The sequence below is a fragment of the Ailuropoda melanoleuca genome, chromosome 7, assembly GCF_002007445.2.
Source record: "Ailuropoda melanoleuca isolate Jingjing chromosome 7, ASM200744v2, whole genome shotgun sequence".
NCBI lineage: Eukaryota > Metazoa > Chordata > Mammalia > Carnivora > Ursidae > Ailuropoda > Ailuropoda melanoleuca.
The window spans coordinates 56,877,454-56,905,369 of NC_048224.1; the positions used below are offsets into that span (position 1 = coordinate 56,877,454).

Sequence of the window (27,916 nt, forward strand, 5' to 3'; positions counted from 1 at the left end):
GTCTCTTTTAATCAAACTGAAAGGGAATCGGGCAGCGGCTTGCGGAGCCGTGACATCACCCCCAAAATCGGCCGGAGCCAATCAGCGTCATCACTCCGGGGACACGTGGGCAAGTCCCCTTTAAAAAAAACACACACACAACACAACGAAAAAAAAAGAAACAAAAAAAACCCAGCCCCAAAGTAAAAGTGACACAAGTTCATTTTTTAAAGGAAGGGGGGGAGGCGAAGGCGCGCGCGGAGGACGCGCTGAGAGCTGCAACCAAGGAGCCGGAGGCGCTGTCCTCGGTGCTGACGGGCCCCCGGAGCGGTGGGAGCGCGGCGACAGGACCTCCCTGGCCAGGTGGAGCGTCATGCGCCGCGGGCCGCCACCGCTATCCGCGGTGCTGACGCCGCCAGGTGCGCTCCGTTCCTCCGGCTGGTAGAGCGGCTCGGGGCCCGCTGCTATCCACGGTTCTGACCCCGCTGTCTTCGGCCACTGCTAGCCTGGAGGAAGCGTGCGGTTTGGATTTTTTTTTTTTTAAAGCTGTTCTTTATTTAGATTCCAACATCCTCGCATCTCTTCTGTGCCAAAGGGGCGCTCAGGCCGTCCATCTCCCCCTTTGCTCTCCCGAACTTGGCGCACCCTCCCTCCCATTCCTCCCTGACACTCCCACCACCCCCCCTCGGCTCGGCAGCTCCGCGCGATGCTGCAGAAGACGCGCTGAGCCCTTTTGGATCTAATGCGCAGAGGAGGTTGGCCCAGAGCTCCCCGGCTCCCCCAAGGCTGAACTCCGTCCAAGGTGCCCGCAGGCTCCCTGCCCGCCTTCCCCATGCCAGCCCGCAGCTAGGGGCAGGGGCAGCGGCGGCTGGGGTTGGGGGTGGGTGGGGAGCTTTTGGGGAGGACAGGTCGCAGCTTGGCTATGGAAGGCTCCAATGGCTTTGGGATCGACTCCATTCTCTCCCACCGTGCGGGCAGCCCCGCCCTTCCCAAGGGGGACCCCTTGCTTGGGGACTGCCGCTCGCCCCTGGAGCTGAGTCCGCGCTCGGAGAGCAGCAGCGACTGCTCTTCACCAGCCTCACCAGGAAGGGACTGTCTGGAGACGGGCACCCCAAGGCCTGGCGGGGCACCAGGCCCAGGTTTGGACTCCCACCTGCAGCCTGGGCAGCTCTCAGCCCCAGCCCAGTCGCGCACCGTGACCTCCTCCTTTCTGATCAGGGACATCCTTGCCGACTGCAAACCACTGGCGGCCTGTGCACCCTACTCTAGCAGCGGGCAACCGGCCGCCCCTGAGCCTGGGGGCCGTCTTGTGGCCAAGGCTGGGGAGGACTTTAGAGACAAGCTGGACAAAAGTGGCAGTAACGCCTCGTCGGACTCTGAGTATAAAGGTAAGAAAACAGGAGGAGAAAACTTGGCGGGGGGGCATGCCATGCCACATTTCTAAGAACTGCTCCATTTCTGAAACCATACAGGGATATGTACATGCTCACTTGGAGTTCCCCCGGGGCCCAGACTGAACCTTTAGGTCTTATCTGAACCTTTTGGCTGGCCCCGTGGCTATGCCTTTGAGCAGCAGAGCCCAACAGAGAAAGTGGAAGAGGGACACTGTGTGCCCCAGGAGAGATTCCCCAAAATGCACAAAGCGAACTTTCTAAACTTCACCTGGGACCACTTTTCTAGCAGCACTGGTGGGCACGAGCAGGTTCCTATTGGGCTAGTGTTTCTCTGGGAAAAAATCTGGCAGAAGCAATGGAAGACCCAAAGGGTTCTGCTTGAACGCCCTTTTTTAAGAGTGAAAACCTAGCAGGATATTTCAGATGGCGCCTTAAGAACAGTCAGAATTTTCCCCTTTAATCTGAACTTCCAGGCGGGAAGAAGTACTGAGCTTTCCCTCCCGTTGGGCCCAGTGTGATCTGGGCCCTGGGAATCATGCAAAAGAAAGGCTCACTTCAAAGTAGAAAGAGCAGCCAGACGGCTGACTGGGAGGCTGACTGGGAGCAGGTTCGGAGGGCCCTGCACCCACCCCACGGTTCTCATTGAATTTGATTTCAAGTGCATTGAGCAGCCAACTTCAGGTTGTGTGTGGGACCCAGAGTGACCAGCCCTGCTTCCCCAGTATTGGAGTTGCTGCCCCTTCCTTTGCCTTTCCACCTCTGTGAGTCTTTTTGTTGTTGTCGTTCCTTTTACATCCTGTCTTGACCAGGAAGCTGAGATTAAGAGGAAAGGGGGAAGGAAAGAAGGAAAGAGTCCCTAATTTTCTTTCTCACCCCCAGCCACGTTAGCTCTTTGGTGAGGCCAGAGGCACAAAATTCTTTCTAGGAAGAAATCAGGAGGCAGGAGTGGAAGGAGTTTCGGAATGTCAAGGGAGTAAAGCCCTGGGTCCCCATCCAGCAGAAAACTAGGGGCTGGCAGAGGCTGCTCAGAGCTCTTTCAGTCTTACAATGAATTCCGAGAACCCTTTTCACGAGACGAAACTTCCGTAATAAAGGCAACCTCTTTATTGTCTTGGGAGCCCTGGACTTGCTCCACCCTATTTGTACTAAGTCTTCACAAGAATTTAGGGAAGCTTACTTTAACACTCTCCTCCCAACCAAGAATTCATTTGTGGACAGGCCCTGAACACAAACCGAAATCCCTTTGGGGCCTCACTTCACATCCCACTGCCCTCCACTTCCCCACACAAACTGCAGCCACGCTGGGCCAGCCGTGCCTAGAAAAAGGTCTGGTTGGGCTAAAGAAGCCAGGAAGGAGGAAAGGAGGTCCAGAGGCATGTGGCCCAGCAACCCTTGCCCCTCCCCCTGGGGCCTGTTTAGAGAGGCAAAGAAAACGTGCCCTGGAGAAAGACAGGTGCTGGGCTGGGGGGGGGTAGGCAACGTAAATATTTATTTATAATATAGTGGTTTATTATTAATAATTCTCAACAACACCCCAGCTTTAAGGTTAGAGTAAGGGGCGAGAATTCCCAACACTGTTTGCCGACGGCTGGTGCTGGTGGAGGTGAAAGATAGTTTGGCTCTTGTCTCCTTTTATTTCTTTGCCCGTAGGTAGGATTTTGAGGCGAGATTTCGTTTAAGATAATTGGAATATCAATTTTCCTCTCCTGTCCCTGATGATATCTGATCAGGGAGGTGATGAGGGCCAGCTGTCCACATATCACTTAAATAGGTTTGGAGCCGAGGGGGGTGAAGTTCTCCCCCAACCCCCACCCCTAGGCACTGCTGCCTTTGCACCAACAAAGCTCCAGGGTGAAAGAGAGAAGGAAACATCCACTGCTGAGACAGTGTCTGGAGCGTTTCTCCAACGTGGAGGCGAGTTTTTCAGGGCCCGAATTAGGAAGCCTTGTTGAGACAGAGACACACCAAGCCAGCCAGCCAGCCAGCCGGGGTGGTCATCTGAACAATTCTACTCCCCATCCAGCTTCCATGCTAAGAATAATTTCTTCCAAGGAGGGTACAGAGGGAAGGTCAGCCCCATCCCGAGTTTTTGGCATCAAAGGCTCCTCCAGCATCACAGTGAGAGAAACTGAAACCAGGCTTTGAAGTAAGGGGTCTGCCGGTCTGCCGCTAGGTCCTGCCTGCTAGAGCCAACGTCCGTGGAGAAATCGAGCCAGCGCTTTGCTTGGAGCAGGCTGGGTCGGTGGGCCTGGCACTCTGGGGCATTAAGATGTGGCCTCCAGACCAGAGTCTGAGGCCCCACTGGGCTGAGACTGTTCCGGAGGCTGAGGCTGAGCGGCAGCCGGTGCCCATCCAAAGGCTCCAGCCTGTGCCAAAGAGGGATTAGAGAAACCAACCCGCAAGTATCCAACCCGTTCTTCCTGACACCGCAAACTCAATCCCCCACCTCAGCCCTAAGAAGCTGGGGGTTTCCATAGTCAGTCCCGGCAGCTCCATCAAAAAGTAAGGTACCCACAATATCGAGTTTGAGGTTTGAGTCATTGTTTCCTCGCACTCGTTTCAACTTTATCTTCGGGCACAGACTGAACTCAAATTTCGCCCACCCTAACATGCCTCCTGAGATGGCCATACCCCATCCTCGCCCCAGATCAGGGAGGGCAAGGACAGCCTGGCGCTCCCGCCTGATGGAGACAGGAGGCAGGCATCCGGGGAAGTTTTCGCGGAGCCAGCGCCCTCCCTGCTCGCCTGCCTCCGCGCACCCGGTGCTGGGGCCTTCCCGGCGAGAACCTCTGCCTTTCCGGTTGAAAAGTCTCGCTCCCTGGCGGCTCAATTAACCGGATTATTGTTTCCTACAGAGAGAAATCAACTTGCATTCAGCTGAACCCTGTCACTGCAAACGCCACGCACAATGAAACTCACCATAAAGGAAAAGAGAGAAAAAGAGGGGGAAGCCCCAGCTCGCGCAGCCAATTTTGGGGACATGGTCTTTTGGGTTGTATCATCACTTTAGGGAGAGAAGGAGGGCGATCACCCAGCTTGTGCTATCAAGTGTGCGTTTTCGGTGCGGTCGACCCCGAACGAAGGTGCCTGGGGGAAAAAAGAAACCGCCCCTGTCGGGTCCATTCTTGGGCCTCGCGAGCGGGGCCCCTGCCGGGGTGTCCCGATCGTGGGGCGCAAACACACGACAGTGGGCGTCGTACTGACAAGGAAACACGGACCACGGCGACGCGCGCATCGCAGGGGCAAACGCGTCGCGTATTTTTCCCAGAGCTTCGCGCTCGGGGCTCCGGCTCCGGCGCCCGGCGCTCCGCCATCCGCACCGCGGTCTGTAGGTAGCTTAGGGACGGCGGAGGCGAGCACTAAGGCGTCGCATCTCACACGGCCAATTACTGGTTTCTTAGGACAATGATTCGCTGCGGGGCGAACAGGTTTTTGTCTCTCCACGCGGGTTTTTCTCCCCACATTCCGGCTCTCAGCTTCCTCCCTTCCGGGTCCGCACGCGGCCAGAAAATTGGGGCGCGGATGCGGAGCACAGACCTGCAACCCCGAAGCGCGCACTTACGCAGCCCACCCGCTGGAACCCCCGGGCCCCTCCCCTCCTGCAGCGGCTCCACCCGGTCGCTCGGCCCCAGCACGGTTACTCCGTTTGTCCCTCCAGGGAGCGCGGCGGAGAGCAAGCGGGTCAGGTTCTCTCGCTTTGGGTCATTTGTCCCCGGAGGTGTCAGTCCTCCTCCTCCTCCGTCAGGGTTCACGCCCCGCTTTGGGGACGCGGAGGTCCTGCCTTTGAGCCGCTTTGCCGCGGCCCCGCGCGCTTGAGTGCGGCGGGGCCACCGCCGTCGGGAGCCGCGTTCACACGAACGGGGCGGGAGGGCGCCGGCAGGCAGGCGCTGAGGCCGGGCCCTGACACACCGCTGTGTCTCCGCAGTGAAGGAGGAGGGCGACCGCGAGATCTCCAGCTCCCGGGACAGCCCGCCAGTGCGCCTGAAGAAGCCCCGCAAGGCGCGCACGGCCTTCACTGACCATCAGCTGGCGCAGCTGGAGCGCAGCTTCGAGCGACAGAAGTACCTGAGCGTGCAGGACCGCATGGAGCTCGCCGCTTCACTCAACCTCACCGACACGCAGGTCAAGACCTGGTATCAGAACCGGAGGTGAGGCCTGGCTGCGAGGTGGGGGTGGGGGGCGTAGAGGGCGCCCCTCCTTTCCTCACTGCCCCACCAGTGCGCCGCCGTCGCTGAGAAGTCCCCTGAGCCTTCCCGATTCTGTAAAAGTAAGGAAACTCAGGCCTCGGGGGCAGAAGGCCTTGCCCGAGGTTCATATTGAGGGAGAGTGACAGGACTGGACTCCATCTCCAGGGCCCAGTCAGCCCCCTCCAGGACAGAAGGACAGACACAGGGGCCTCCCCCACCCCAGCCGGGGTCCTACCATCCCCACTGGGACCAGCCCTAGCCCCTGTTGGGGCCGCTGAGCTCTCCAGGCAGGATGCCAGGCCAGGGGAGGGGTGGTGGCCTCGGTATGCAGAATGTCTTGGGGGGTGGGAGGAACTAACAGACAGCCCTGATGTGTGTGTGTGCACGGGGGCTGTCTGAGCTCTCCCGGGGCTCTTCTGGCCACCTCAGCCTTTACAGTCCTGACACCCGGGAAGGAAGAGACCCAGCTCCGGCTCCTCGGGGACAGGGTGCTTTGGAAACGGGCGGTGGGCACTGGTCTAGAACCTGGTGTTTCCTAATCTCTCTCCCCAACACTGTCACAGGACGAAATCGCTCTCACACACATCCACAGTCACACACACACACACACACTTACAAATGCTCATACTGAGACAGCTCACACAGTCACACACACCCACACTCACACACTCAGTGGAGGCTGGAATGGTGCTTTCCATGAACAAGCCTCAGAACACGTCTCCCCATTAATAATAAATACAGATTACTGCTTGGGGCATCAATAATTAAGGCCCGTTACAGTAATTACACAATTATGATGATGATGAATAATTCAGGGAGGGAAACGCGGTTGGTGTGGCTGTGCCCGCCTTGGTGGGACCATGGCCGGCTGGCCCAGCCTCACTGGCCAGGTGCACCCAGGGGTCCCAGATGAAGCTCAGGCAACGAACGGAGCATGGCCTCGACTTCCTTGCCTCCTCCAACTCCAGGCCGACACTCGGCTGGCGGTCTCGGAATTCGGGTCCCCGTAGGCAGCAGGGCTCCTCCCGGGCCTGGGAGCTGGGTGCTGAGGGCAGCGGGTGTGGCGAAGAGCGTGCGTGCATCCGGTACTCATGCTCTTCAGTGGCCGACTCTGGCCTGCGCGCTTCCACAGAAGCTCCGCGGAACCGGGCACCTCGAGGTGTTTGCATCCTCCTGCCTGCGGTTCAGCTGCCGCGGGCCGCCCTCTTCCACCCCTCACCCCCACCCCTGCCCCCACCACCCTCCCCGGGGCAGGAGGCTTTCTAAGTCCCCCCAGGGGGCGGATATGTGGGGCGGGGGGAGAGTCCCAACACCCAGCTCCAAGTGCCCCCTGCGATCCTGAGAGCAGAGTGTGGTGAAGTTAGAACCCCATCTTTGGGGTCAGACAGCCTGGCTTAGAGCCCGGGCTCTGCCTCATTGGAGACCATCTCCAAAACTGGCCAACGCCTCAGTTTTCTGATGTGTAAAATAGGGATAATAGCCACGGAAGGCCGGTGGAAGATTACAGGAGCCGATGCATGTGACGCCTGAGGACCGTGCCTGGCACCCTGTTATTTATTAGCAGATCCGTGCGATCCCTCTTGGCCTCCCTGAAGGCGCTCTGGGCCAAGCACTCGTGAGGGGCAGGGGTCTTCGGGCGCCACAGCCCTCACCCCGCCGTACGCGTTTATTTCGGTCCCCAGGACTAAATGGAAGCGACAGACGGCAGTCGGGTTGGAGCTGCTGGCGGAGGCAGGCAATTACTCAGCGCTCCAGCGGATGTTCCCGTCGCCTTATTTCTACCCGCAGAGTCTAGTTTCCAACCTGGATCCCGGCGCCGCACTGTATCTGTACCGCGGCCCCAGCGCGCCCCCGCCGGCCCTGCAGAGACCGCTGGTGCCCCGCATCCTCATCCACGGACTCCAGGGCGCCAGCGAGCCGCCCCCGCCGCTGCCCCCGCTAGCCGGCGTCCTCCCGCGCGCCGCGCAGCCTCGGTGAAGCGCTCGGCCGCCTTCCCGGGGCTCTGCGTGGGCCCCTTCCGCCTGCCCTTCGGGGGGCGCGAGGTTTCAACGCCCCTTCCCCGGGGCCCCCTGGCCGGCCCTCCAGCCAGTGTCCCCCGCAGGGCCCTATGCCAAGTCTACGGAGGCCCGGACCTGACTGAGTCTCCCTAACCCCCCTCGGCGTGCTCTGTCCCGGCCACGCCATCAGGGAGCCACTTCCACCCGCGGATGTACATACAGCCCCCCCCGCCGGTTCCCTAAGGCGCCCCCCTGCACCTCCTTGGGAGCAGGTGGGGGCGACCCCGACGCTGCACTCGTCCGCTGCCCCTCTATGCTCCAGCTGTACACCCAGCCCTCTCCCTGCACCCCGATAGGCGGAGGGGAGTGTGGAGCCCTCCTCCGAGCGCCCGGGTCGCCGCAGAGCTGTACATAAGGTGTGCAAAGTGTATATGAAGTTATTTATTCGTGACCCATGAGCCCGTGACCGTGTCCGTGAATCAGTGAGTCTGTGGCCTGTGCCCTCTTCCCTCCCAGGCGAGGCAGGAAGGGGTCAACGGGGCTTGCCCACCACCCCGACCCCCAGCCCCCACCTCCAGCCTCCGTCCGGGGGCAGCCAGGCCCTAGGGTTCTCTCTCTCTTTTTTTAAATGTCGAAATAAACTTCTTACAAATGACCACACGCCTGTCCGGGCTCAGCCCTTCTTTCCCACCCCTCCTTAAATCCATTTTCCCCTCCTGGGACTCGGCCTCTTTCCATCCTCAATAAGGAAATATTTTTGTCCACCTCTCTTCCTTGGCACTGTGGTCGGGGGCAGGGGCCCCAATTGGACTCACTGGGGTCCCCGGGCAGGGGCCTCCCCTCCCTGGCCTCAGTCTTCCTGTCTCTACAGTGAGGAGAGCCCGCTGCTCTCCCCACCCGTCCCTCTTCCCTCTCCATCTGGTTCCTTGTTACTCCCAGCGTCCCGGGGGCTGGAGCGGGGGTCAGCGCCTGGGCTCGCTCGGCTGCGGGCCGGGCTGCGGTGCCCTCGCTGAGCCGGCTCATCTGGCCGCAACAAGGGCGCCGGCAGCTGGTGACCGGCCCGCCGGGCGCAGGGCTGACAGATGGGCTCCGAGGCTACTCCCCCCGCCAGCCCCCTCCGCCCCACGCCCCGGCCGCGCTCGGGCTCCGGACGCTCGCGGGTGCCGAGGCGGCTCCAGCCCCGCACCACCACGACCCTACAAGCCTTCACTGGGAGCCTGACGCCACATCGGTAACCCCCCAATCCGGCATTTGCTCACTTCCCCCCTTTACCCCAGGAGTACGTAGATGAGATCGAGGGGGAGCCGAATCCCGGTGTCCGCCCCATGTCCCAGCCTGCGGTTCCAGGATCTCAGGGGAGGGGGGTTTAAGGCTCCAGCCAGACTCCAGGCCACGAGTTCATGTTCAAAGGGCCAAGGTCACCTCCTGAGGCCGTTCCCTCTCAGGGGAGGTGGGCGCAGGTGTTCCTCCACACACCACCTGCAGCTCGGACTCCCAGGGCAGTAGACAAGCCCAGGGCTGGGAAGTTTTGGGGCCCTGCAAGTCGAGCCCCCTCCAGTTTTGGGGCAGGATTGTTGTGGGAGAGGGCTGCCTCCTGGGGGAGGGGTGGAGGGCAATTTTAAACTACCCCCCCAATGGTCCCTGCTACTTTTTCCTGCCCCCCCCCACCGCTTTTCTTTCTTGGGATGGTGAGGGTATTATTCTAATTTTGCAAAATGCACAGCAGCTAATTAAGTCAAGGAGCCTCTTGGCTTTCGAGTTCTTTTGCATGTGAATGGGGGTTGGTAAATCCCCAGCTCTGGCTATGGTGGGGGGCGAGGGGAGACTGTCCCCAACTCAGGGTTAATGAAGTGGGAAAGGAGTCTCTCATAGCCTCCTGCAAACAAAACCCCCCCACGCAACAAACCCAGCCGAAATCCTACATGGATTGACTTAAGCCCAGGGGATAAGTGCTTTAAATTAATCTCATTGAATAAGAATGAGACCAAACAAAACTCTTTAAAATCATATTAAAAATCTATCAAAGGACAACTTGCACTGGTGTGCTTTTCATTTTGTGAAAGTGAAGGCGGTAGAGCGGAGCCACCGCTCTCACATTTACACAGCGGCAGTGTAAACCGCAGACACATTCTCAACTGTGTAATTGTCCTTGTACCTCAGAGGCGGGTTCATATCTTACATTAATGAAGAACAAGGCTTCCCTACAAGTTTATAATTACGATATCTTAAATTGTCCTGCACTTCCCATCTGTAATAATAACTTCAGAGCCTTTGCGTTGAGGTGGGCTTCTGCTCTCATCCACTTAGAGGCTAAATTGGCTCCTCTGTTCCCAACCCTGGGGCTGGGTGTGAACTCTTTTTACAATACAAAGAAAGACGGAATGCAAGCCCCGCAGAGGGCAGAACAATGGCAGAGGCTCCCGGGAGGCATCCTCTCTGCTCCTCCACCGGCCCACCCCAGTCCCTTACAAACCCAGGCTCCGCAGGGTTGGGGCAGCGAAGTTTTAAAGAAGTTGAGATCCCCGTGAGCCTCGTTACAAGTGCTCTGGACATTTCTGAGGCGCCAAGCTGACTCTAAGGGTGCCCCACCGCCCCCACCCAGGTAGGCCTTGCTCAGAGCTCCTCTCATGGTGGGAGCAGATTAAGAGACAAGGTGAGACGGTCACGCAGGTCATTTAACAAGATACGTGAAGTGCCCTTTCCAAGCAGGGCCACTTCTCCGGGGAGAAAAAGCTTTAAATTTCTGTGTCACGGAAGCGAGGCTTGGGTTCGAGTGGCCGCGGCGCTAACCAGCAAGGTCACTAGCAGTTTGGGGCTCTCATTTACTCCCCTCTTCCTAAATCTCACCTCCCCTCACTACAGGAAAGGGAAAAAAATAAAAGTCTAAGGAATCCACTGGGCTCTGTCAAAATGTCCTTTGCTGAGACCCGGTTGGCTCTCTGCTGCTCCTAGAGTGGAAGATGCCGGGTGCACCAGCGCTGGCTTAAGCCCTCGCCAAGGGCTCTCTGCCCTTCGGTGCGTGGGAACGGCCCCTCTGAAGAACTACAGCCACTAAGAGCTGCAAACATGAAGATGTTCTGGATGAAAAACAAGCACTCGACAAGCCCACGAGGGGGGAAAAGGTTTAGGCTGCAACACTCCATGAGATGTCCAAATTCTCTGTGACTTTAAATACGGGGATCAGGCTTGCGACCCAGAAATAGGTAAGTTTGGGAAATCAGAAAAAGAGGCATGATTAAAAGTACACACGAAATTAGAATATGTACAGTGGAATTAGGCTAAAGCTTTGCCTAATTGATGCCTGAAATGTATAATCTGTCAGGAGCCATAATAGGAGAAAGAGATTTATTTTAAGGTTATTTAAATTTAGATAATATTAACCTTAAATCTGTTAAATCCATGTTTCTTTATTAACTGGGGGTAATATATTGATTCTGCTTAGAAACAGGCCCACAAAGCATCTATGGCAGGAACCCCTCACCTCAGTGTTAGCAGATTAAGCACGAGTTCCACCTTAGAATTATCGTCCTTTACACACTCAGCACGGCTCCCCCAGGAATGCGGAACCAGGATCGGACCTCTCTTGGAATGAGTACATGGGGGGTGTGGGGGGGAGCAGGGCTTCTCTTTGATCCTCCCCAATCACTGGCATTAATCCTGTTTCTCACACAGCTGGGTTTTGTCTCTAAAGTTTGATGCCTCCTTTTCTCATCCAAATCCTGTGAACCATTACGCTGAAGTAAAAGAAAGGTGGCGGATTTCCCCAAGTCGGCTTGACATGTGCTGCACAGCTTTATTATTATCGTTAGTGTTGTTGGAAATTTCACCAACCGTCCCTGTGAATTGCTATGTGACAGCCGTTCTGGGGAGGTCACAGTTTCCCTCTGTGGAGGATTAGTGCTCACTGGGCTCCCGCTGGCCCTCTCTCCGGGGCCTCTGGTGTGGGTGTCAGCTGACCGCCCCTACCCTGGCTACCAGAGAGGGACAGAGGTGAGCACGCCGACCCCTCTGTGGACCCTGCAGACGGCCCACCCCGCAACTCTCAGGATCCGCTCCCGGCCACTCAGAGCCTGTGGATCTGGAGGGTTTACTGAAGTGGGGCCTCAGCTCCTGCTGCAGGAACTGGAGGAGGAGGAAGGCGGCAAGAGAACAGGAAAGTGGAGCGAACAGAGCACCTCCGGGCAGACTCCCCTCTGGAGTCTCCCGCACCCCAATCTGACACTTACTGGGAAATCAGGAAGCCCCGCTGGGAGGGCACTTTCAAACCTCCCAGGGACACACAGTAGGGGACGGGTGGCTGAGGCCTGGGCCACACTACAAAGAACCCCAGACCCCAGACTTGAGGACAAGGTGGGATTCGATGGGCGGAAACGTTTACTCGTTTACTCGGCCGACTGGTGCCCTTTGACTTCAAAGGCAACGGTAAAAAAAAAAATAAAGAAACAAAAAAGACACCAGTACATCCATCAGCAGTGAGAGAAGTGTTCCTCGGACACGAAAGGGACAGCCATGCTCGTGACTACGTTGTGGGGTATGGAGCAGCAGCCCGCCGACGGGACCAGGAGCCTTCTGACCCACACCCAAACCTGTCGGGTCCTTTTACACGAAGCACGGGTACGTCAAGAAAATGATCCGATGTTTTTTTCTCACTGTTGCAAACTGCATTCCAGTTTTTAAAATCCTATTTTACAAAATGCATGCTAATCCACGAGCTGACATAGGGCAGCTCATGAAAACTTTGAGACTCCTTCAGAACACTGTCCCGAGGCCAGAAGAGGCCCCCCTGCTGATGCCGGCACCACCAGACCCGCACCCGAGCTCGCAGGGCACCTGCAAACTGCAGGCCAAGACGGTTCTGGTGGAAGAAATACAAAGTATAAGCTACCTCACAGAAGGTAAGAATTAACCGGCTCGGCTACACTGCGCCAACCCCCGCCCCCGCCCGGGTGAGGGCTGTGGCTTCTCCGGGTCAGGGACATCGTCTTCAGGGAAAAGTGGCACCATTACTTCCCACAAGGTCCTGACAAGGACAGGACATCAGCCCAGGGCTCTGAGGCCTCCAGGATCCACCCCCAAGCCCCCCAAAACGAAAACTTTTTTGGCAAGTCCTGTTGTCCCCCAGTAAGTCTTTTTGGGTTTTTCTGCTTCACGGGGAATGTTTCTTAGTTTTTCCCACGGCCGAGGCTGGGCGCCGGTTACAGACAGCACTGCGTGGCTGGCTGCCGGGCTCTGCGTGTTTGTTTTGCTTTTTGACCTTGGCGACGCCGGCCTCCATCCCACTTGAGTATTCCGAACGCAAGATTTCAGCAAGGCGGTGTTTACTCCGGGTCTTCTTATGAAGGTCAGCCCTGAAGAACAGTAACAGCAGAGGGAAAAGAAACTTTATTATTTTTTTTTCTTTCCCATTTGGAAAGAGGCTGAGAGCAGCTGGTTCTGAGACTGTGGAACTGACATTTTTGTATTAACAGAAGTACAGTCCCTTCAATAGTGCTTGTTTTGATATTCCATGCACCAGAAGATTAGATACGGCGCTGACAGATTTTCATAACGGTGGCAAAATATCACGGCATTTTTTAAAAGTGAGGCTTTGTTCTATGTTGTTTTCCTGGAAAAAAAACAACGATACACACTCACACTCTGATGGCAAATGAAGTGTATGATACAGCAGTTTGCCAGAGACGGGGTGGGGGAATAAACCCGCCTTAAAACTCAACCACACTTAGCGGTGGGCGCTCGCCGGTGGCTCCCCGCAAGTGAGGCCTGTGTAGGGCCAAACAGAGACAGCTGGGGTCAGTCACATTCACCTCTTCACTGACTGAGGAGACCTGAGCAAGTATTTCTGACCCAAGAACCAACCCCAAACCCAGGGTGTGGTGGGCCGGCGCGGTACGTGTCGGCTCAGCGGCTCTCCACGGATCACAGACGTGTGTGCGGCTCGAGGGGGTCTCCCCACCTACCCCACTCGGAAAGTAAGTGCCAAAGGCTGAAAATCCATCTCAGACATTGAATACTACTAACTGTTTTCAAGAGACAGCAGCCTTACCATTTGATCAGAAGATCAGGGGGAGAAATTTGTACAAGTTCAACTGTGCACAGGAAGAGTGATTATGAAAATGGAAGAGTAAATGTCTCCTGAGACACGATTTTAACCAAACAATAACAGAAGCCCCTAGTGTTACGCAGGCCATTCCCTCAACCCCCCGATGGCGGGGTCTTAGGGTAACATGGTGTCTTGGGGTTTTTACAGAAGGCACATGTCACCCTCTGTGACTTATAGTTACAACATTTTCTTTGTAATAATCAGAGCTCAACTGGACTAAAGCTGTGGTCAAAATAAACATAACAGAGCTCCTTTAAAACTCAAGAATTAGCGATAGGACTAATGTTGTGCTAATAAACAAGTGATGAAAGGCTGTAGAATGTGACGGCATCCTACCTAGGTTAAGGCAACCACGCCCGTGGGTGCGGGGGGGGGGGGGCAGCTAAGTCCGCGGTACAGGCAGAGCCCAGTTTTCTACCATGACACATGGGGGGGGGACATAGTCACCCTTTGTTGGGAAAAACGAAGACGCAAGGATAATGAGGAGCCAGTATTTAAGGGTTAGAGTTTATCACCAGGGTGCACGGCTGCGTCCGTGACAGCACTCAGTGAGATGCGGGGTACAGAGGGCAGTGCTTCCCGGGTCCTGATCTCACATCATGTCGGCGGGACGAGGGAGGTGTGACTGCACCCCCCTTTCAGAGACCGGGAACCTGCTCTGGAGCGGCACATGTACCTTGCCCAGGACCATCTAGCTCACAGGTGCAGAAGCAGAGAAGCAAACACACATCAGAGGGACTCAAGCCGACGTGCTTCCCACCAGGTTGCTGGTCCCGGGATGGACATTCAGGAAGGCCCAGCAGGATCAAGGGTGACCAATACCACGGTTTGACCTGGGGGAGTCCTGTGGTCACACAGGGATGCTGTAGGGGAACAATGAGGGCTGAATCTGGATGGCCGAGGAGGAAGGAGCAGGTGGGGAGGAAGAGGAGAGTGAGGCTGATGGAGGGTGCCTGGCCTGGAACCTCGCTCATGAGCTGAATGACATGGAACAAGGCTCTCTGGGCTCCAGCTTCCTCATCTGAACAATGGGGAGGACATTTAGAACTGCAGAACAAGCTCACAGTGTCGTAGGGTTAAGACAGACAGACACACAGGCTGCCACCTGCCAAGGCCGCTTGGTTAGAAATGAGGAAACTGCGGTCCAGAGGGGCTGAGCAAGTCCCCCCAAGGCCACTAGGAGGCAAGCCAGGGCACTTCTGGTTCACCCCCTCTCCCACAGCGCACTCATTCTGACTCCGTGGACCCTGCGGGGGGCGGGGCGGGGAGAGACGGGACACAGTGTGGCCTGCTGTCCCTGGCGGAGGGCCGCACCTGGAGAGGGGGGGCTCGAGAGGGGTGGCAAGCGGCGGGAGCCAGGCCTGCAGGTGAGGGCACTCAACGTGTTCCAAACTGAAGGCTGCCGGCTCTGAGCTTGTAGTTTACTTTTAGTTGGGTTACATGACAGACGGAGTGAAAAGGTTCTGACAGGAAGAAATGCTGCCTCTTCCCCTTTTGAAGCCAGGTACTCAAGTGTATAATTTTAAACGTAACCACCTGAGTTTCAAAATATGCAAAATTTCAGTCAAAATATCCTCCCCATCATAGGCTCTCCCGCATCAGAGATTGCTCCTGCCGCTGCTAAGGCAAACTAAACAACCAGCATCCGATCGGGCGACGGATGCCCTAACAGCCGACAGGGCCAGCGCCGCCTGCGGAAGCGGCACGCTCCGGCCGAGGGCTCCCGGCGCCATGCCCCCCGCCACCAGAGGCGCCACACAGGCAGCCAGACGCACACGCACACTCCGTCCCTTCGAAGACACGGACAGCTGGGTGCTCGGGGCAGCAGAGGGCCCCGTCTGCTAGGTACGGTGTGCCACCGAGAGGGCACATTTCCGAAGGAGCTTCGAGTCCACACTGTGGCCGAGGACACTGCTGAAAGCGCGTCTTGGCGGTGGTCCTGCTTAAACCTGGAGCTTGTGATCGCAAAACGTCCTAGCTACTTTATGATCTCATTCTAATCAATGTACTTTCCACCTGGGACCCAAACCCAAACTCCGAGGCTCTTGGTGGTCCTGAGAGCAAGCAGGGTTTGATCTTTCAGACCCAGACCCCTTCCTCAGGGTCACCCCGCGGGAGCCTCCCCTGCTGTCAGAGCAGCAGGACCCATCCTCCCCCTCGGCCAGCTTGCTGTCTGCTGTGCCTTTGTTCTGAGGCCCAGGGCTGAGAAGGCAAAGTACAGATGGGAAGGTGGAATGTTCTCAACCCAGGCCTGTGCCGGGCCCACGTGGGCTCTCACTTCCTTCTCCTGCCAAGTTGCAGTTCTCCCAGGGCCTCGCCAACTTTCTTGCCCTCCTTGCCCTCCAAACACTCAAACCCCTCTCGAATGGACTTCCCGGTCCACCCGCGTAATCCTGCAGTTACCAAGCAACAGATCAGTTTATCTAACCACAGGGAGCTCCCTTGTAGTGAAGGCTGAAAGAGCCCCCTCGGTCACCAGGCTGGATTACCCGGCAGGACAGGCAGATGCCACTTTCACTGCCAATAAGGTGAAATCACAGCCTAATTAGGAAATCAATATGCCCACTAGGGTGACCGCTGCAGAAGAGGGGCCTCAGGACCTCCTCGCAGCTTTATCCACAGACTCACAGAGGGCCAGCCCAGGTGGGAAGCCGCTCCAGCTCTGGCCTGTGTTAGTGGTGTCCTTCCCGGGACAGTGTTTCACTCGATTTACGTACTGTCAAGCCAAGCAATGTTTTCTTTTCCCGCTTCACGATCGGGCTTAAGAAAAGTCCTCCTCATCCTTGCACTGAAAAACGCTCAAGCATATTTTTAGTCTGCTACTGCCTTAATTCCATCCAGATTTTCTTCCGGTTTAACGATTCCTCCCCAACAGCTATCCAGTTATCCAAGACGGTCACTGGACGATAAACCTGCCCCCCAGGGACTCGGAATGCACCCGTCACCCCCTTTCTGACGTTCAGAACACTTCCTGCAGGTGATGCTTGAAGAGATGGTGACGATGATGGTGGCCAACATGAACGAGGTCTACCAAATACATTGAAACAACATGTCACTTACACAGGTGGTGAAGGGATTTAAAGGTAAAACAAGTCAAACCCAAGTCTTTCGAAGCGGCCGTGTGACTTTAACAGGAACTCTACTACTCCCACTCACGCGGCACTCAGTGCGTCAGGTACTGTTAGCACCCCCAGGGCCACAAACCAGTGACAGAGGAGCTGGGGGTTCAGCCCCGAAAATCTGACCCTGTGCCTTGCACACTTAACCACTGTGCTGTTATCAAAACAAGAAGTCTCTTAGGTGAAATTTTTGTTATAAGGGGAGGGGGAGAGGGAGAGAGAATCTTAAGCGGGCTTCATGCTGAGTGCGAGGCCCAGTGAGGGGCTCAATGCCACGGCCCTGAGATCATGACTTGAGCTGAAACCAAGAGTCAGAAGCTTAACGGACTGAGCCACCCGGGCATCCCGAAATACTTTCAATACCAAGACAACATTCGTGTTATCTCAAAATCTCAGACACTCTTGGAGCCCCCGATACAGTGCATCTTAAGTGTAATGGCTGGATAACTTAGGTGAAAAACAGCAGTTTAAAAACTCAAAATTTGTTCGGTTTCATTATACATGTAAAGAGACCTGAATATGTACACCCAGAGAGGAAGTCTGAGGGCATAAAAGATGTGATTCAGGGTTAACTCGGATTGTGGGCTTATGGGTGATTTTAAAGCTTTTCTCTATTGCCTGCATTTTTACAACGAACATGTATTACCTTTATAATCAGAAAAAAGTGTGCTTATGTTAGGGGAAAAAAATCAAATGGCAGATTTTTGCTCTATGCTGAAATATCAAAGTATTTTAATCTTTATTTATCAAAACCTCTTTCCCTTTGGCCGTTAGTTTGCTTGATTTTGTGAGAGATTTTTCTCTTAAAACAGAAACACAGGGGCGCCTGGGTGTCTCAGTAGTTAAGCGTCTGCCTTTGGCTCAGGGCGTGATCCCATAGTCCTGGGATCGAGCCCCACATTAGGCTCCTCTGCTGGGAGCCTGCTTCTTCCTCTCCCACTCCCCCTGCTTGTGTTCTCTCTCTCACTGGCTGTCTCACTCTCTATCGAATAAATAAAATCTTTACAAAAAAAAAAAAAAAGAAAGAAACACAGATGGAAGAGTAGTCAAGTGTGCTTACTTCTGTGATCTGAAACATTCTGCATGTACACCAATGACCCAGAGCCACGGTGAGATCCCCCACCAAGGAGGCAGCGGGGAAGCAAGCCCCTCAGCTGGAAGAAAAGCCTGGGTGCTAAGTGATCCCGGTAGGAAACAGGGATGCTTTCAGGTGGCCTGAGGCAGACTGCAAAGTTTCTACTTCCCGCCTTGCTCTCACGGATGAAGGAAAGGAAGCAATGTCTGAGCGGGGTTCTGGTGGCTCTCAGATGACAGTAAGAGGAACAAACAACTCCAGGGAGAATTTGACAAGCAGTCCCTCTGGTGCAACAAAGTGGTTCAGGTAAGGAATCAGCCAGCACGGGATGACAGTTTAGCCTACACACTCTCAAACCCAAACCTTCCATGGTCACTGAAGGAAAAGCAACTGTATCAAGACTCCTTTAACCTTTGCATTCTGTTTCGGCAGAGATGTAAGCTGGCAGGTGCACCCTATAAGGGATGCTTTCTTTGTGATTTCTTAGGATCAAACCAACACTAGCTTCTGTGAAACCACCAGGGCCCCAAAAGACTCCCCATTCCAGGTGACCCCCGCTGTGGCAGTGGACATCGCAGAAAAATCCCCGAGAGTGGCTGTGTGGACACAGGGATTGATAAAAAGGCGGTTTCTGCCTTACATCCAAGAACAAGACCCAGTGAAGAGCAGACAGGAGCTCTGAGCCTTGGGCTGAGGGCAGGCGTGCTGCCAGGCCACACTGGTCACAGGCGATCGATACATTGACATCGTGATCAATCTGCCACTTGGCAGAGCAAGCACGATGAAAGAGAGAACAGAGATGATAATTAGAGATTGGGACTTAGGCACAGACGTCACTGGGCAGGGTGGAAGCGCTGGGGAAGGAAAGGGTAGAAGACGGAGTCCTGAGGACCCTGGCTGGAATCCCAGCTCTGCCCCTCACCCAGCTGATGTCCCCATGGAGTCAAGAGCTTTCGCCAAGCTTAGTCTCCCCCATGTCAGAAAGTGCCTCCACATCTAGGCCTACGAGCATGTTAGAGTGCTTTATACATTTTAGTTCTCTGTGAAAATACCAAGAGAGAGAAGTACCAAGCAGACATGGAAACAATTAAGGGTATTTGGAAACAATTAAGGGTATTTGTAACCAGTAGGACTAGATCCTGAAAATGCTGCCTGAGATTGATAAGCTCGGTGCAGAATTTCAGCACCGAACCCCAGAGCTCAGCCCTCTGGGCCGTCCTGTCTGGCGTTATTATGGATGCCTCGGATGAGATCACGAGGCATATTTATCACATCTGCGCATGAAAAGTAGCCTGCAGGGACAGCTAACACACAGAATGACAGAGCACCTGCCACACCCTAGCAGGCCAAAGCGACGGGCCTCAGCTAAAAGGTGAGACAGAACGGGGGCACAGGCCACGTCTTGCTCTTGAAGCAAAGCAGCTGGCTGGTTTGAACTATCCAAGTGCAAGCAAGCAGCGACTCAGCTGGCCAGTTTTGATCGAAGCCACAGCATGACTGAGATGGCAAGAATGAGCCTGGAGGTCTGGGTGCGTGTGAGCCCCACCCTGCCCTGTGAGGGGCAGGACACAGCCGCCCCCCACCCCCCTGCACTGAGAGCCTGGCCGGTGCTGAGCCCCGCAATGAGCGGCAGCCGTGGTCCTGGCTCTTACCATTAACGGACCGACAGGTATGATTGCCGTCCTCGTTGTGCTGGCCGGTCTCTGCTGTGTGTTTGGTGAGTCTGACGAGCCCGATTTAGAAAAGAACCTGGGCTGAGAGAAGAGCTGCCCAGGAGAACGGTGTGACCGATGGGCAGCTGGAGGCGCTGGGGCTGCAGGGCCCAGGGGTGGTGCCGTGGGGCAGAACTGGCCCCTCGGAGGGGGAGGACCCTGGTGCCATCACACACGGGCTGTGCGACTCTCTAAGTCCGGCCAAAGCCCGGTTTCTCCTTGTGCCAGTCTGCTCACTCACAAAAGGATTAAGTGAACTAATGAATCAAGCGCCTCTCACAGCGCCTGTTGCGAAGGCCCTCATTAAATGTTGACTGTTATTGTTATTAACAGTATGGGAAAGAGGAAAGGCAGGAGAGAAGGAGCCATCATCAGATATCTGACGCACGTCATGTGGACCAGCGATGGCTTTGATCAACGATAACAACACCTTGTATTTTTGTGTTTGCAAATCATGCACACGCAGCATTTGAATCTCACAGAGACCAGAGAGTGGAAAGACCAAAGGGGGAAAAATGAAAGTGGTCCGTCGGGACTCATTCCCAGGATCTCTTACAGCGAGAGCAGGGTCCACCGGGGAGGTGGTGGGCCCACACGGCTGCGAGGCCTGGAGCAGAGGCCTTCCGGATGGAGGAGACATGCAACAAGCGGGTCAAGAGCAGGCTTTGGCGGGAGCACTCGGGAAGGTTCCGGGAAGTGCTCATCCCTCACTTACAGGCTCAGAGAGAGGCAGTGGGACGGTGGGAGAAAGCGGCATGGACTCTAGGCCAGGTGCTCCACGTTCGGTACCTTCTGCCACTCCACATAGCCCCACGGCCCCCACGGCCCCCACGGCCCAGATCTGCTGTTGCCAGGGCTGGGATCAAGCTCGGAACATCTGACGCCGGCTCCAGGTTCCCCACTGCACTGCACCCTTCTGCCTCCAGAGCCGGAAGGAAGCCAGAGAAGAAGTGGGATCCAGAACTTCCCTGTCATCACCTCTTCTCTGAGCTCGTTTGAGGCAACTGCCCCACAAACACAAGCTTCTACCACCCACTCCAGCGGTTGCTACTCTGCTGGTTTTAAACCCAATGACTTCCTGCTTCAAGTCTGTTTCTTCTGCTATGTGAACTGCCTGCTCACATAGAAAAACAACTAGAGCTAGTTTCAAATACTTGTCACTTTGTCCAGTATCAACTCTAGAAGCTGGAAGCTTCCACAAAGGGAACACAAGGCAGCAGCCAAGTACTCAGAGATGGGCTCCAGGATCTCTTTTAAAAAGACTCGGGGCCGTGGGACCAGGCCCATCCACGTCCTCCCGGGCCACCGGGGACCAGCCTTGGTCACAGGGCCCCGGTGAAGTCTCCGTGGGACCTGCACGTGGACTCGGCACAGCCGAGGGCACGCAGAAGCCCTGAAGAGTCCCACAGTCCTACGCGGCTGCTCCACGGCGGTGCTCCCTGATCTGGATTACTAAGCAGTTAAGACCTTACTCTCCATTCCGGACTGTTGCTGTAACGTCAGGGCCAGAATGAAGAGGGTACCTGAAAAAGACCTGGAGTCATTTCGTTCAGGCCCTAACAGAACGCAAAGACTCTAGCCTCGTCGAAGTAAGGAGAGTGCGGAGGGGCTGGGGACACACACCTTCCTACTCAGGAAAGGAGCCCAAAGACCATGGGGACAGATCAAAGGAGTGAGTCAACCCCAGGAGGGGCCAGGACGGGCTCAGGATGACTGAAACGGAACCGAACCATGTGTAGCGAGGGGAAAGCTGGGGCCTGGCACATCCTTTTCTATCTCTCCGGCGGTATGAGCCGGAAGAGCTCCGAGCAAGGCCAGTCTAACGAAGAGCTGGGCAGGCTCCTGTTGCATGCAGCCTCAACTGCCGTCTGCCGAGTCGCGCTGGGCCAGCCCTGTCTTCCAACTCTGGTGCCCGGAAGGCTCCGACAGTGAACGGGGCTGCCCCAGCACCCTCCCAGGAGAGGCGGGCTGGGTTCCTGTCCTTTGTTGTCGGCCCTGACTGCTTGACTGAAAGCACACCCTGTGGTCCCCGCTGTCTGCAGGTGACCCAGGTGTGGAGGAAGAGCAAGGTCGCCGTGAAATCCCTCTAATCGCCTCATTAGCCGGGTGGGGACGAGGGTGTGTTTGTTTCATGAGGAGGCACAGGGCTGGTAATTGCACGGTGTCAGAGGGAAAAAAAATAGTGGTAGAAGCAAAAGGCCACATGTAAAAAGCTGCATGTGCACAGCTGTAATTAAGCCAGGGCCCTGAGAGGCAGGGCCCACAGCCCGACTGGCGAGAAGGGAAGGGAATGAAGACTGGGCTTGTACCGGGTGAGCTGAGGGGAAGGGGGCAAGCCCTCCGCTGCAGCCTATGCCCACACCAGGCCACCCACCCAGAGCCGCCTAAGAATGCAACACTGTGAGCTCAAAACCAACACGGGACTCGCCAACACACAGTCGCTGAGCGACAACTGTGGCCTGGGTCGTGTGTTCCACCAGAAGCGACCCGGCCCCATCCCACAGTACTTCTCCCATCCCTGTCACAGTCCGGACAAGACACAGGAGTGTACTCTCCTCGGTACAAGTGTCCCAAAGCGATAATCCACTGTGGACTTCAAAGTGACCCAGTCGGTGTTGATCCCACCTACAACCAGTGCAGTTCATCCAGGTTCTGCCTTAAATTATCATCGATTAATCTTGCCTCCAATTCAGAGCACACATACACTTAGCCAGCACCTCACTGCCCTCCTGTGTTAAGGACACCCCATCACCTAGTCCGAGGACCTGGGTCTAGAGACCTGTCAAGTTCATGACCACCTCCATCCCACTCTTCATGACTTCAGGCTTTCCTGAACCACGGTCACCCGGGTTGGGGCCCGGGTATTTGTATTGTATACAGCTCCCCAGGAAGAGTCTGAGAGCAGGTTTTTTAGTCCTTTGCTCCTCAGGACGCGCACCAGCTGTCCTCAAGGCTTTGTCCAGCGGTCCTTAGCTGTTTCCCTCTGGTCTTCAGGCTGAAGCTGAGTGATCTGACCTTCCTGAACCAGCTTGTCCCCACGTTCTGTGGGCTGATCCCCAGGCCTCCTCCACCTGTGAAGCCAGGGAAACGGGCCAGAGGCCCAGGCCCTCAGGGTGCTTGGCAAAGGCCCTGAGAGAATGGGGAAAATGGGGGCCACACAATGCAGGTCCTTGGGAAGAAGGGGTCTGCTGTTGTCACTTGCCTGAGTCATTAGAGCAATGAGACCCAGCAAAAGGCTGGCCACGAGGGTGATGCGTGAGGGGTGTGGAGGCTCTTCGGCCTGAAGCACAGGTCAAAGGGGAGCAGAGTGGCCGCAGACTACTCCAGAATGCCAGAGGAAGGTGAGGGGCTGAGAGCTGCCACTGACCACGGCAGGGTTCGAGAAACGGCGGAAGGGACCAGTGCAAGGCGGCCAGGGCAGTCAATGGTGTTGAATGCTCCTCTGGACCCGATAAGGAGAAACCCGGCCCACGTGCAGGGGGTGGGGGGGTTCTCACAGAGATCCCCACATTTTCAAGCGTGGCTTTGTCTAGCCTCTGATCTCATGTTTGGCCAATCTGTCTTTTTTACAGAATAACTGGCTCAATGAAATCGAGAAAATTTTCACAGTGGGCAAGGTTCCAGGTTTGCCTTCAGCTAATTAAGTGATATTAGAGAGGTTGTAAATGCCACATAAAAATTGGCAAGCAAGCTGCTCCTGATGACGAGAATACTGCCTTACAGGGAGGCACAGCTGCAGCTCAACGCGCGTCTCAGACAAGACCAGCTCCACGTTTTCAAGGTTGTTCCTGGTAAGACAAGTTCAAGGGTGCTGCACAGCTGACCGTTAGCCACATTTCCCGCTCCCCATCGCAGGGACACTCACAGGGACAGGGAAGGCGGGTGCAAAGAACCACCAGTAATGTCGCTGCCGTCCCCCTGCAACAAGTGCTCCCGTGTGCTCACATGCGACACCGTGTCAACGCCCTATGCTCCTCACCTGGTTTGGTCCCCGTGACAGCACCACGAAGCTCCAGCTTCCCCGTTTGGGAGCCGAGGGGACTAGGCAGAGAGAGGCTGAGTCAGCTGTCCCAGGGCAAAAACAGGTAAGCAGCTCAGTCCTGAGCCTTCATCACTGTGTGACCCTCCCTTGCTTGGCCTTTAAGACACGGGGTGGGGGGGCATTAGAGTACTAGTCAGTAGGGACCCTCGGTAGTTATTTAACAGCTACTCAACAGGCAAGGGTGAGAATCACAGCAAGTGACAGGGCAAAGGCCTTCAAAACGGAAAAACGCCCCAGATGGAGCTATGCAAAGCCCCCAGTTTAAACTCTGGCAATAAAGCATTTGTGATCCTTCACGTGGCAAAAGTCTAGCAAGCACCCTCTCCAAGAGGATGTTCACTTGTAGAGAATGCACCGTGTCTGGAACTTTGGGGGTGAGAGAGATTAAGGCAATGCTCTGTGGTGCTTGGGTGCTGTTGGTTCTGTCCCGAGGCCAGGACCCAGGAGAGCCAGCCTCCACGTACCCCTGTATTACTGACCACAGCCTGCCAAGCACTGGCCACGCACGCGCATGCAGATCCAGTAGTCAGGTTTAAGAGATCCCTCATTTCAGATTGTTTACCTGCTTGGTAAGATCAGGTGACACCGTAACAAGGCTGGTTTAAGAAAATGTATACAAATAAAATAACACTGCATTTCTTTGAAGAACAGTCAACAATTCAGACTGCTGTTCCTCTGCTAATTTTAAGAGGAGGGAGCCGAGAACAGCGGAGCATAGTCACCGGATCACTGACAAAGACGATGTCCCAGATGTTTCTAGGCACTAAGAAAAACATCAGAAAGACACAGGTGGCAGAAGCCAGGGGTAGACAAGTCTTAGGTAGCTACAGACTAAATTGTTTGGGGAAGAAGAGCCCTTTCATGGTTCCAGCACAGAACTCACCCGAGAGAGGGTGCTTAAAACCAGCAGACTCCCTCTTCCGTATTGTCACGGCAGCGCTGACACCGCAAGGCGTTCTATTCTTGAACCATTCTCCACGGTGTCAGACAGGTGAGGGATCCAGAGCCCTCCACGGCGTGCCTGCTCCCGGCTCGTGTGTGACTGCCTACACAGACACCCTGGCAAACAACACAACTGTGCCCTCCCGCAGCAGACAGGACTGGGCTCAGTGTCTCCTGGGAAGATGGAAATTCTGAAAGATCTGTTCCGTTTGCTTCTCTGAAGCAACTGCTGAATCTACCAAGCTTCCAATCGGAGCTGCAGTTCACAGGGGGAAATGCCGAGTTTGTGATGGATGTTGCCAAGGGGCCGCTCAATATTTTACCACCAGCACCGACTCCCTGTGTGCATGTCGGGGTTTGGGGTGGGGGGTTGCTTTGGCAGGTCTGTGCGTAGGTGTCAGGGGAGTTTTGTAATTATGACTGTATTTGTGTGCAGGGGAGAAACATCTCGTGTTCCCTTTCAGAACTAAGGACTAAAAAGTAGACACAGACCTGGTGATTAAGATCTCATTTGGGGACATCATTTCTTTCTCTGAGCAGTGGTCAAGTAAAGGAATAAAAGCACACAGACGAGATAAAACTTCCCTTTGCTGTTGCACGGAAATAGTCTTCTGAGCTAACCTGCCCTTGCTTCGCGTTTCTAACACCCAGACGAACTCCTTGTTCGGTGCATGACAAGGTGAGACGCGATTTTGCTCAGCGTGAGATGGATCTGGTTTGCAGGTATCAGAGGTCTGCACAGAACGGAAGCCTATTCTAGGCAGTAAACCCCATCAAGTGGAATGCAGAATAAGTTGGCGAATTTAGCGCTATTACTTGATCCACCCATACGAAACAGAAGGAACCACTCTCTTTCTTGACAGATGGATTTCAGAGGGGACGCCTGAGCTCAGAACAATCACTGTGGCCACAGCATAACTCTCTGCACTTTGTGGGCTTTAATGGACTTTTCTTCCCAGTGCTCAAAAAGCAGCAACTGGCGTTTGCTTGAGCCCTGACTGAGGTGTGGAAAATCTGTCAAGTGTTCTCTGCCGCTTACCCTGACCACAATTATACGGTCCGTGTGCAGATTAGCTGCAAAGTCATTCTTCTTGCAGGAGTGACAAGATTTCCCCCAAATAAAAAAAGGTGCCTACTGTATCCCCGAGTGCCCGTCTGCGTGAGCGAGGCAGGGGTGGGGTGGGAGGATGTGAGAGTGCGGAGAGAAATGCCTTCAAAAGAAGGGCATAACAACCCAAAAAGTAGCTGTGACTGAGTGGTGACATGGCCAGAACAGAGAGCGGTATTGTCACGGGCGGAGTAATCCTGTGACACACTGCTGTCACTCACCACCCGGCTCCCTGCCGCGCCAGCCAGACATCAAAGGCTGCCCCATACCATCTTACATGCTCTTTATCGGCTAATCAGCCCATTCTTCCCTAAATAAAGCCCTGTTAAATCCCCTGCTCACAGGGGTATAGTAGTCCTGGTGCCCATCTGCTCGCAGGGTCGGCTGAAGCAGGAGGCGGCGGCTTGCTCTCTCCCTAGCGGCTTCTCAAGGTAAGGACAATGCTGGCTCCAAGTCCCCCTCCCAACGGCCTCCCTGCCTTGCCGCTCCTCTTTCCAGGATCTGGGGAAGAGCTGCGGACACCCCAGTCTGAAGAGCTGCTATCTGGATTAACACTTGCTAATGAAATTCCCAGTCATAAAGGTAGATTGGCTGTGAACAATGGAATACTGGGACCGTATTTACTTGCGGGGAAGGGAGTCAGCAAAATACGCGTTTCTTACCAGTAATCAACTGGCAGGTGCATTCCTGTCTTCTCAAAGTGCCAACACCTTAGAGACGGTGGCAGGATGGCCTGGCTTCCAGATCACTAGGAGGTCACCCTCAGATCTGACCACACGCCTCATACACTCAAAATCGAAGTCAGCATGGAGAGATACCAGCCACCTCCAGTCCCAGGAGAGCAGCCGAACTCTGGCACACCGGCATCGTGCCTGGCAGTAGATGTGAGGCGTCTTCTCCTTCTGGGAAATGGGCAGAGAAGTCTCCGGCTGCAGCCCCGCCCAGAACACGTAGCAGGGGCAGCAGGCAGCCCTGCACTTCGATACTGCCTGGAAGACACCAGAGCTGGATGTGTCTTAGTCTTGTCTGGGCACGGCTGAACAGCAGCATGAGGAGAACGACCTGCCTCACAGAATGACTGGAGTACGGTCCTATATGAGCGGTATTAATATGAGAAAAAAAAAAAAAAGCAACTATCTGGAAAATTCCAAGCCCGGCATTAGAATTAGGGAAATTTTACCCATTACAAACAGCCCTGTAGATGCCAAGTCCCTGAGCAGATCACGTTGGATGTTCCAGAATCTTAACCCACCTAGTCTCCAGGTCTCTGTTCTAAGGTGCTTCATCTGTACGACCCACCCTCATGCTGATTCTCAAAATAGTCTTGGGAATCGCTAAGAACATCGGTTTCTTCCTCCCTTCTATAGTTGGGGAAGCTGAGGCTCTGCGAAGTTAAGCAGAGACGCGGCCCAAAGCTCAGCAGCTCACACCACAGTGGAGCTGGAACCAAGTCCGAGTCCTCTGCCCCCGGGGCCAGCGATCATTCCCCTATACTGGATGGTCCTCTCTCCCTTTCGTCGCTGTGCTCCAGAGAAACCAGGCCCCCACAGAAGGGTGGTGGCAAACGTGCAAGCAGGCATTGTGCAGGAACGTGCAGGACAAGTGTGGCACACCCGCAGATTCTCAGGAGTCAGGGCAAGTGGATTTTGGCATTTGCAATTAATAAGCAAAAAGAATGATGTGCGATGCAAAATAACTGTCCAGAGCATTCAAGGGTTCACTGCCCCCCAAATGTTCAATGTATCCTTCCCACCCACGTGCTACACAAATTCCCCGTAAAAGCGGCCCATGGATCCAAAGTACTCTGGTTCCTGCAAGGGGCTGGGGTTGGTATTAAAAGTACACCCTGTCTCTGAGGAGAGAAAGAACTTTTGCAAAGGTATTTTGTGGAGTTTCAGGACCTCATGAAACTGTGGGGGTGGACTCAGAGCCCAGGCTTCACGCTGCCGGGCAGCCTTCCTCACGCTCCTCCGGAGGACCTCTGCACAGTGCGGAGGGAACCTGCTTTCTGAGGCAGGGGAGGGAGGGGGCATGCCCCTGCGTGTGCTCAGCACCAAGGAGAGCGGCGCGGTGCAGGGAGTCCAGCGCTGGCCCCGGAGCCAGCCTGCAGGAGAAGGGGGCTGAGCCAGAACCCCACGCGCCGCTCCTCGCATCTCACCAGGACAGGGCCAGGCGAATGTCACAGAACACACCAGAAGTTTTCGTACAAGCCCTGGAAGCTTTCCAGGGTGAAACCACGGCACATCTGAAGCTCTGACTCC

The 27,916-nt window shown here is 55.3% G+C and overlaps 2 protein-coding genes across 4 annotated transcripts in view; one reads left to right on the top strand and one right to left on the bottom strand.

Moving 5' to 3' along the window:
- Positions 1 to 873: 873 nt before the first annotated feature.
- Positions 874 to 7,649, top strand: BARHL1 (BarH like homeobox 1). Its single transcript, XM_034664734.1, has 3 exons — positions 874 to 1,367; positions 5,299 to 5,521; positions 7,243 to 7,649. Exons 1-3 carry the CDS (start codon positions 902 to 904, stop codon positions 7,535 to 7,537), a joined length of 984 nt encoding a protein of 327 aa, XP_034520625.1. The 5' UTR covers positions 874 to 901; the 3' UTR covers positions 7,538 to 7,649.
- Positions 7,650 to 10,888: 3,239 nt separating this feature from the next.
- DDX31 (DEAD-box helicase 31) overlaps positions 10,889 to 27,916 on the bottom strand; it is a 70,209-nt gene continuing 53,181 nt past the window's right edge. For 2 of the 3 annotated variants that reach the window (XM_034664732.1, XM_002924368.4), the window contains one exon: positions 10,889 to 12,905. In XM_034664732.1, the coding sequence (XP_034520623.1) occupies positions 12,595 to 12,905 (311 nt within the window). In that variant the 3' untranslated portion in view covers positions 10,889 to 12,594. Of the gene's footprint in view, positions 12,906 to 12,998; positions 13,163 to 27,916 lie in introns of those variants that run through there. The other variant, XM_034664733.1, reaches the window with a different exon arrangement.

Excerpts from the sequence above, each read along its gene's own strand:
- BARHL1 (XM_034664734.1), top strand. The coding sequence starts at position 902 with ATGGAAGGCTCCAATGGCTTTGGGATCGACTCCATTCTCTCCCACCGT. Across the intron at positions 1,368-5,298 it reads GTCGGACTCTGAGTATAAAG|TGAAGGAGGAGGGCGACCGC; the intron begins GTAAGAAAACAG and ends GTGTCTCCGCAG. Across the intron at positions 5,522-7,242 it reads ACCTGGTATCAGAACCGGAG|GACTAAATGGAAGCGACAGA; the intron begins GTGAGGCCTGGC and ends TTCGGTCCCCAG.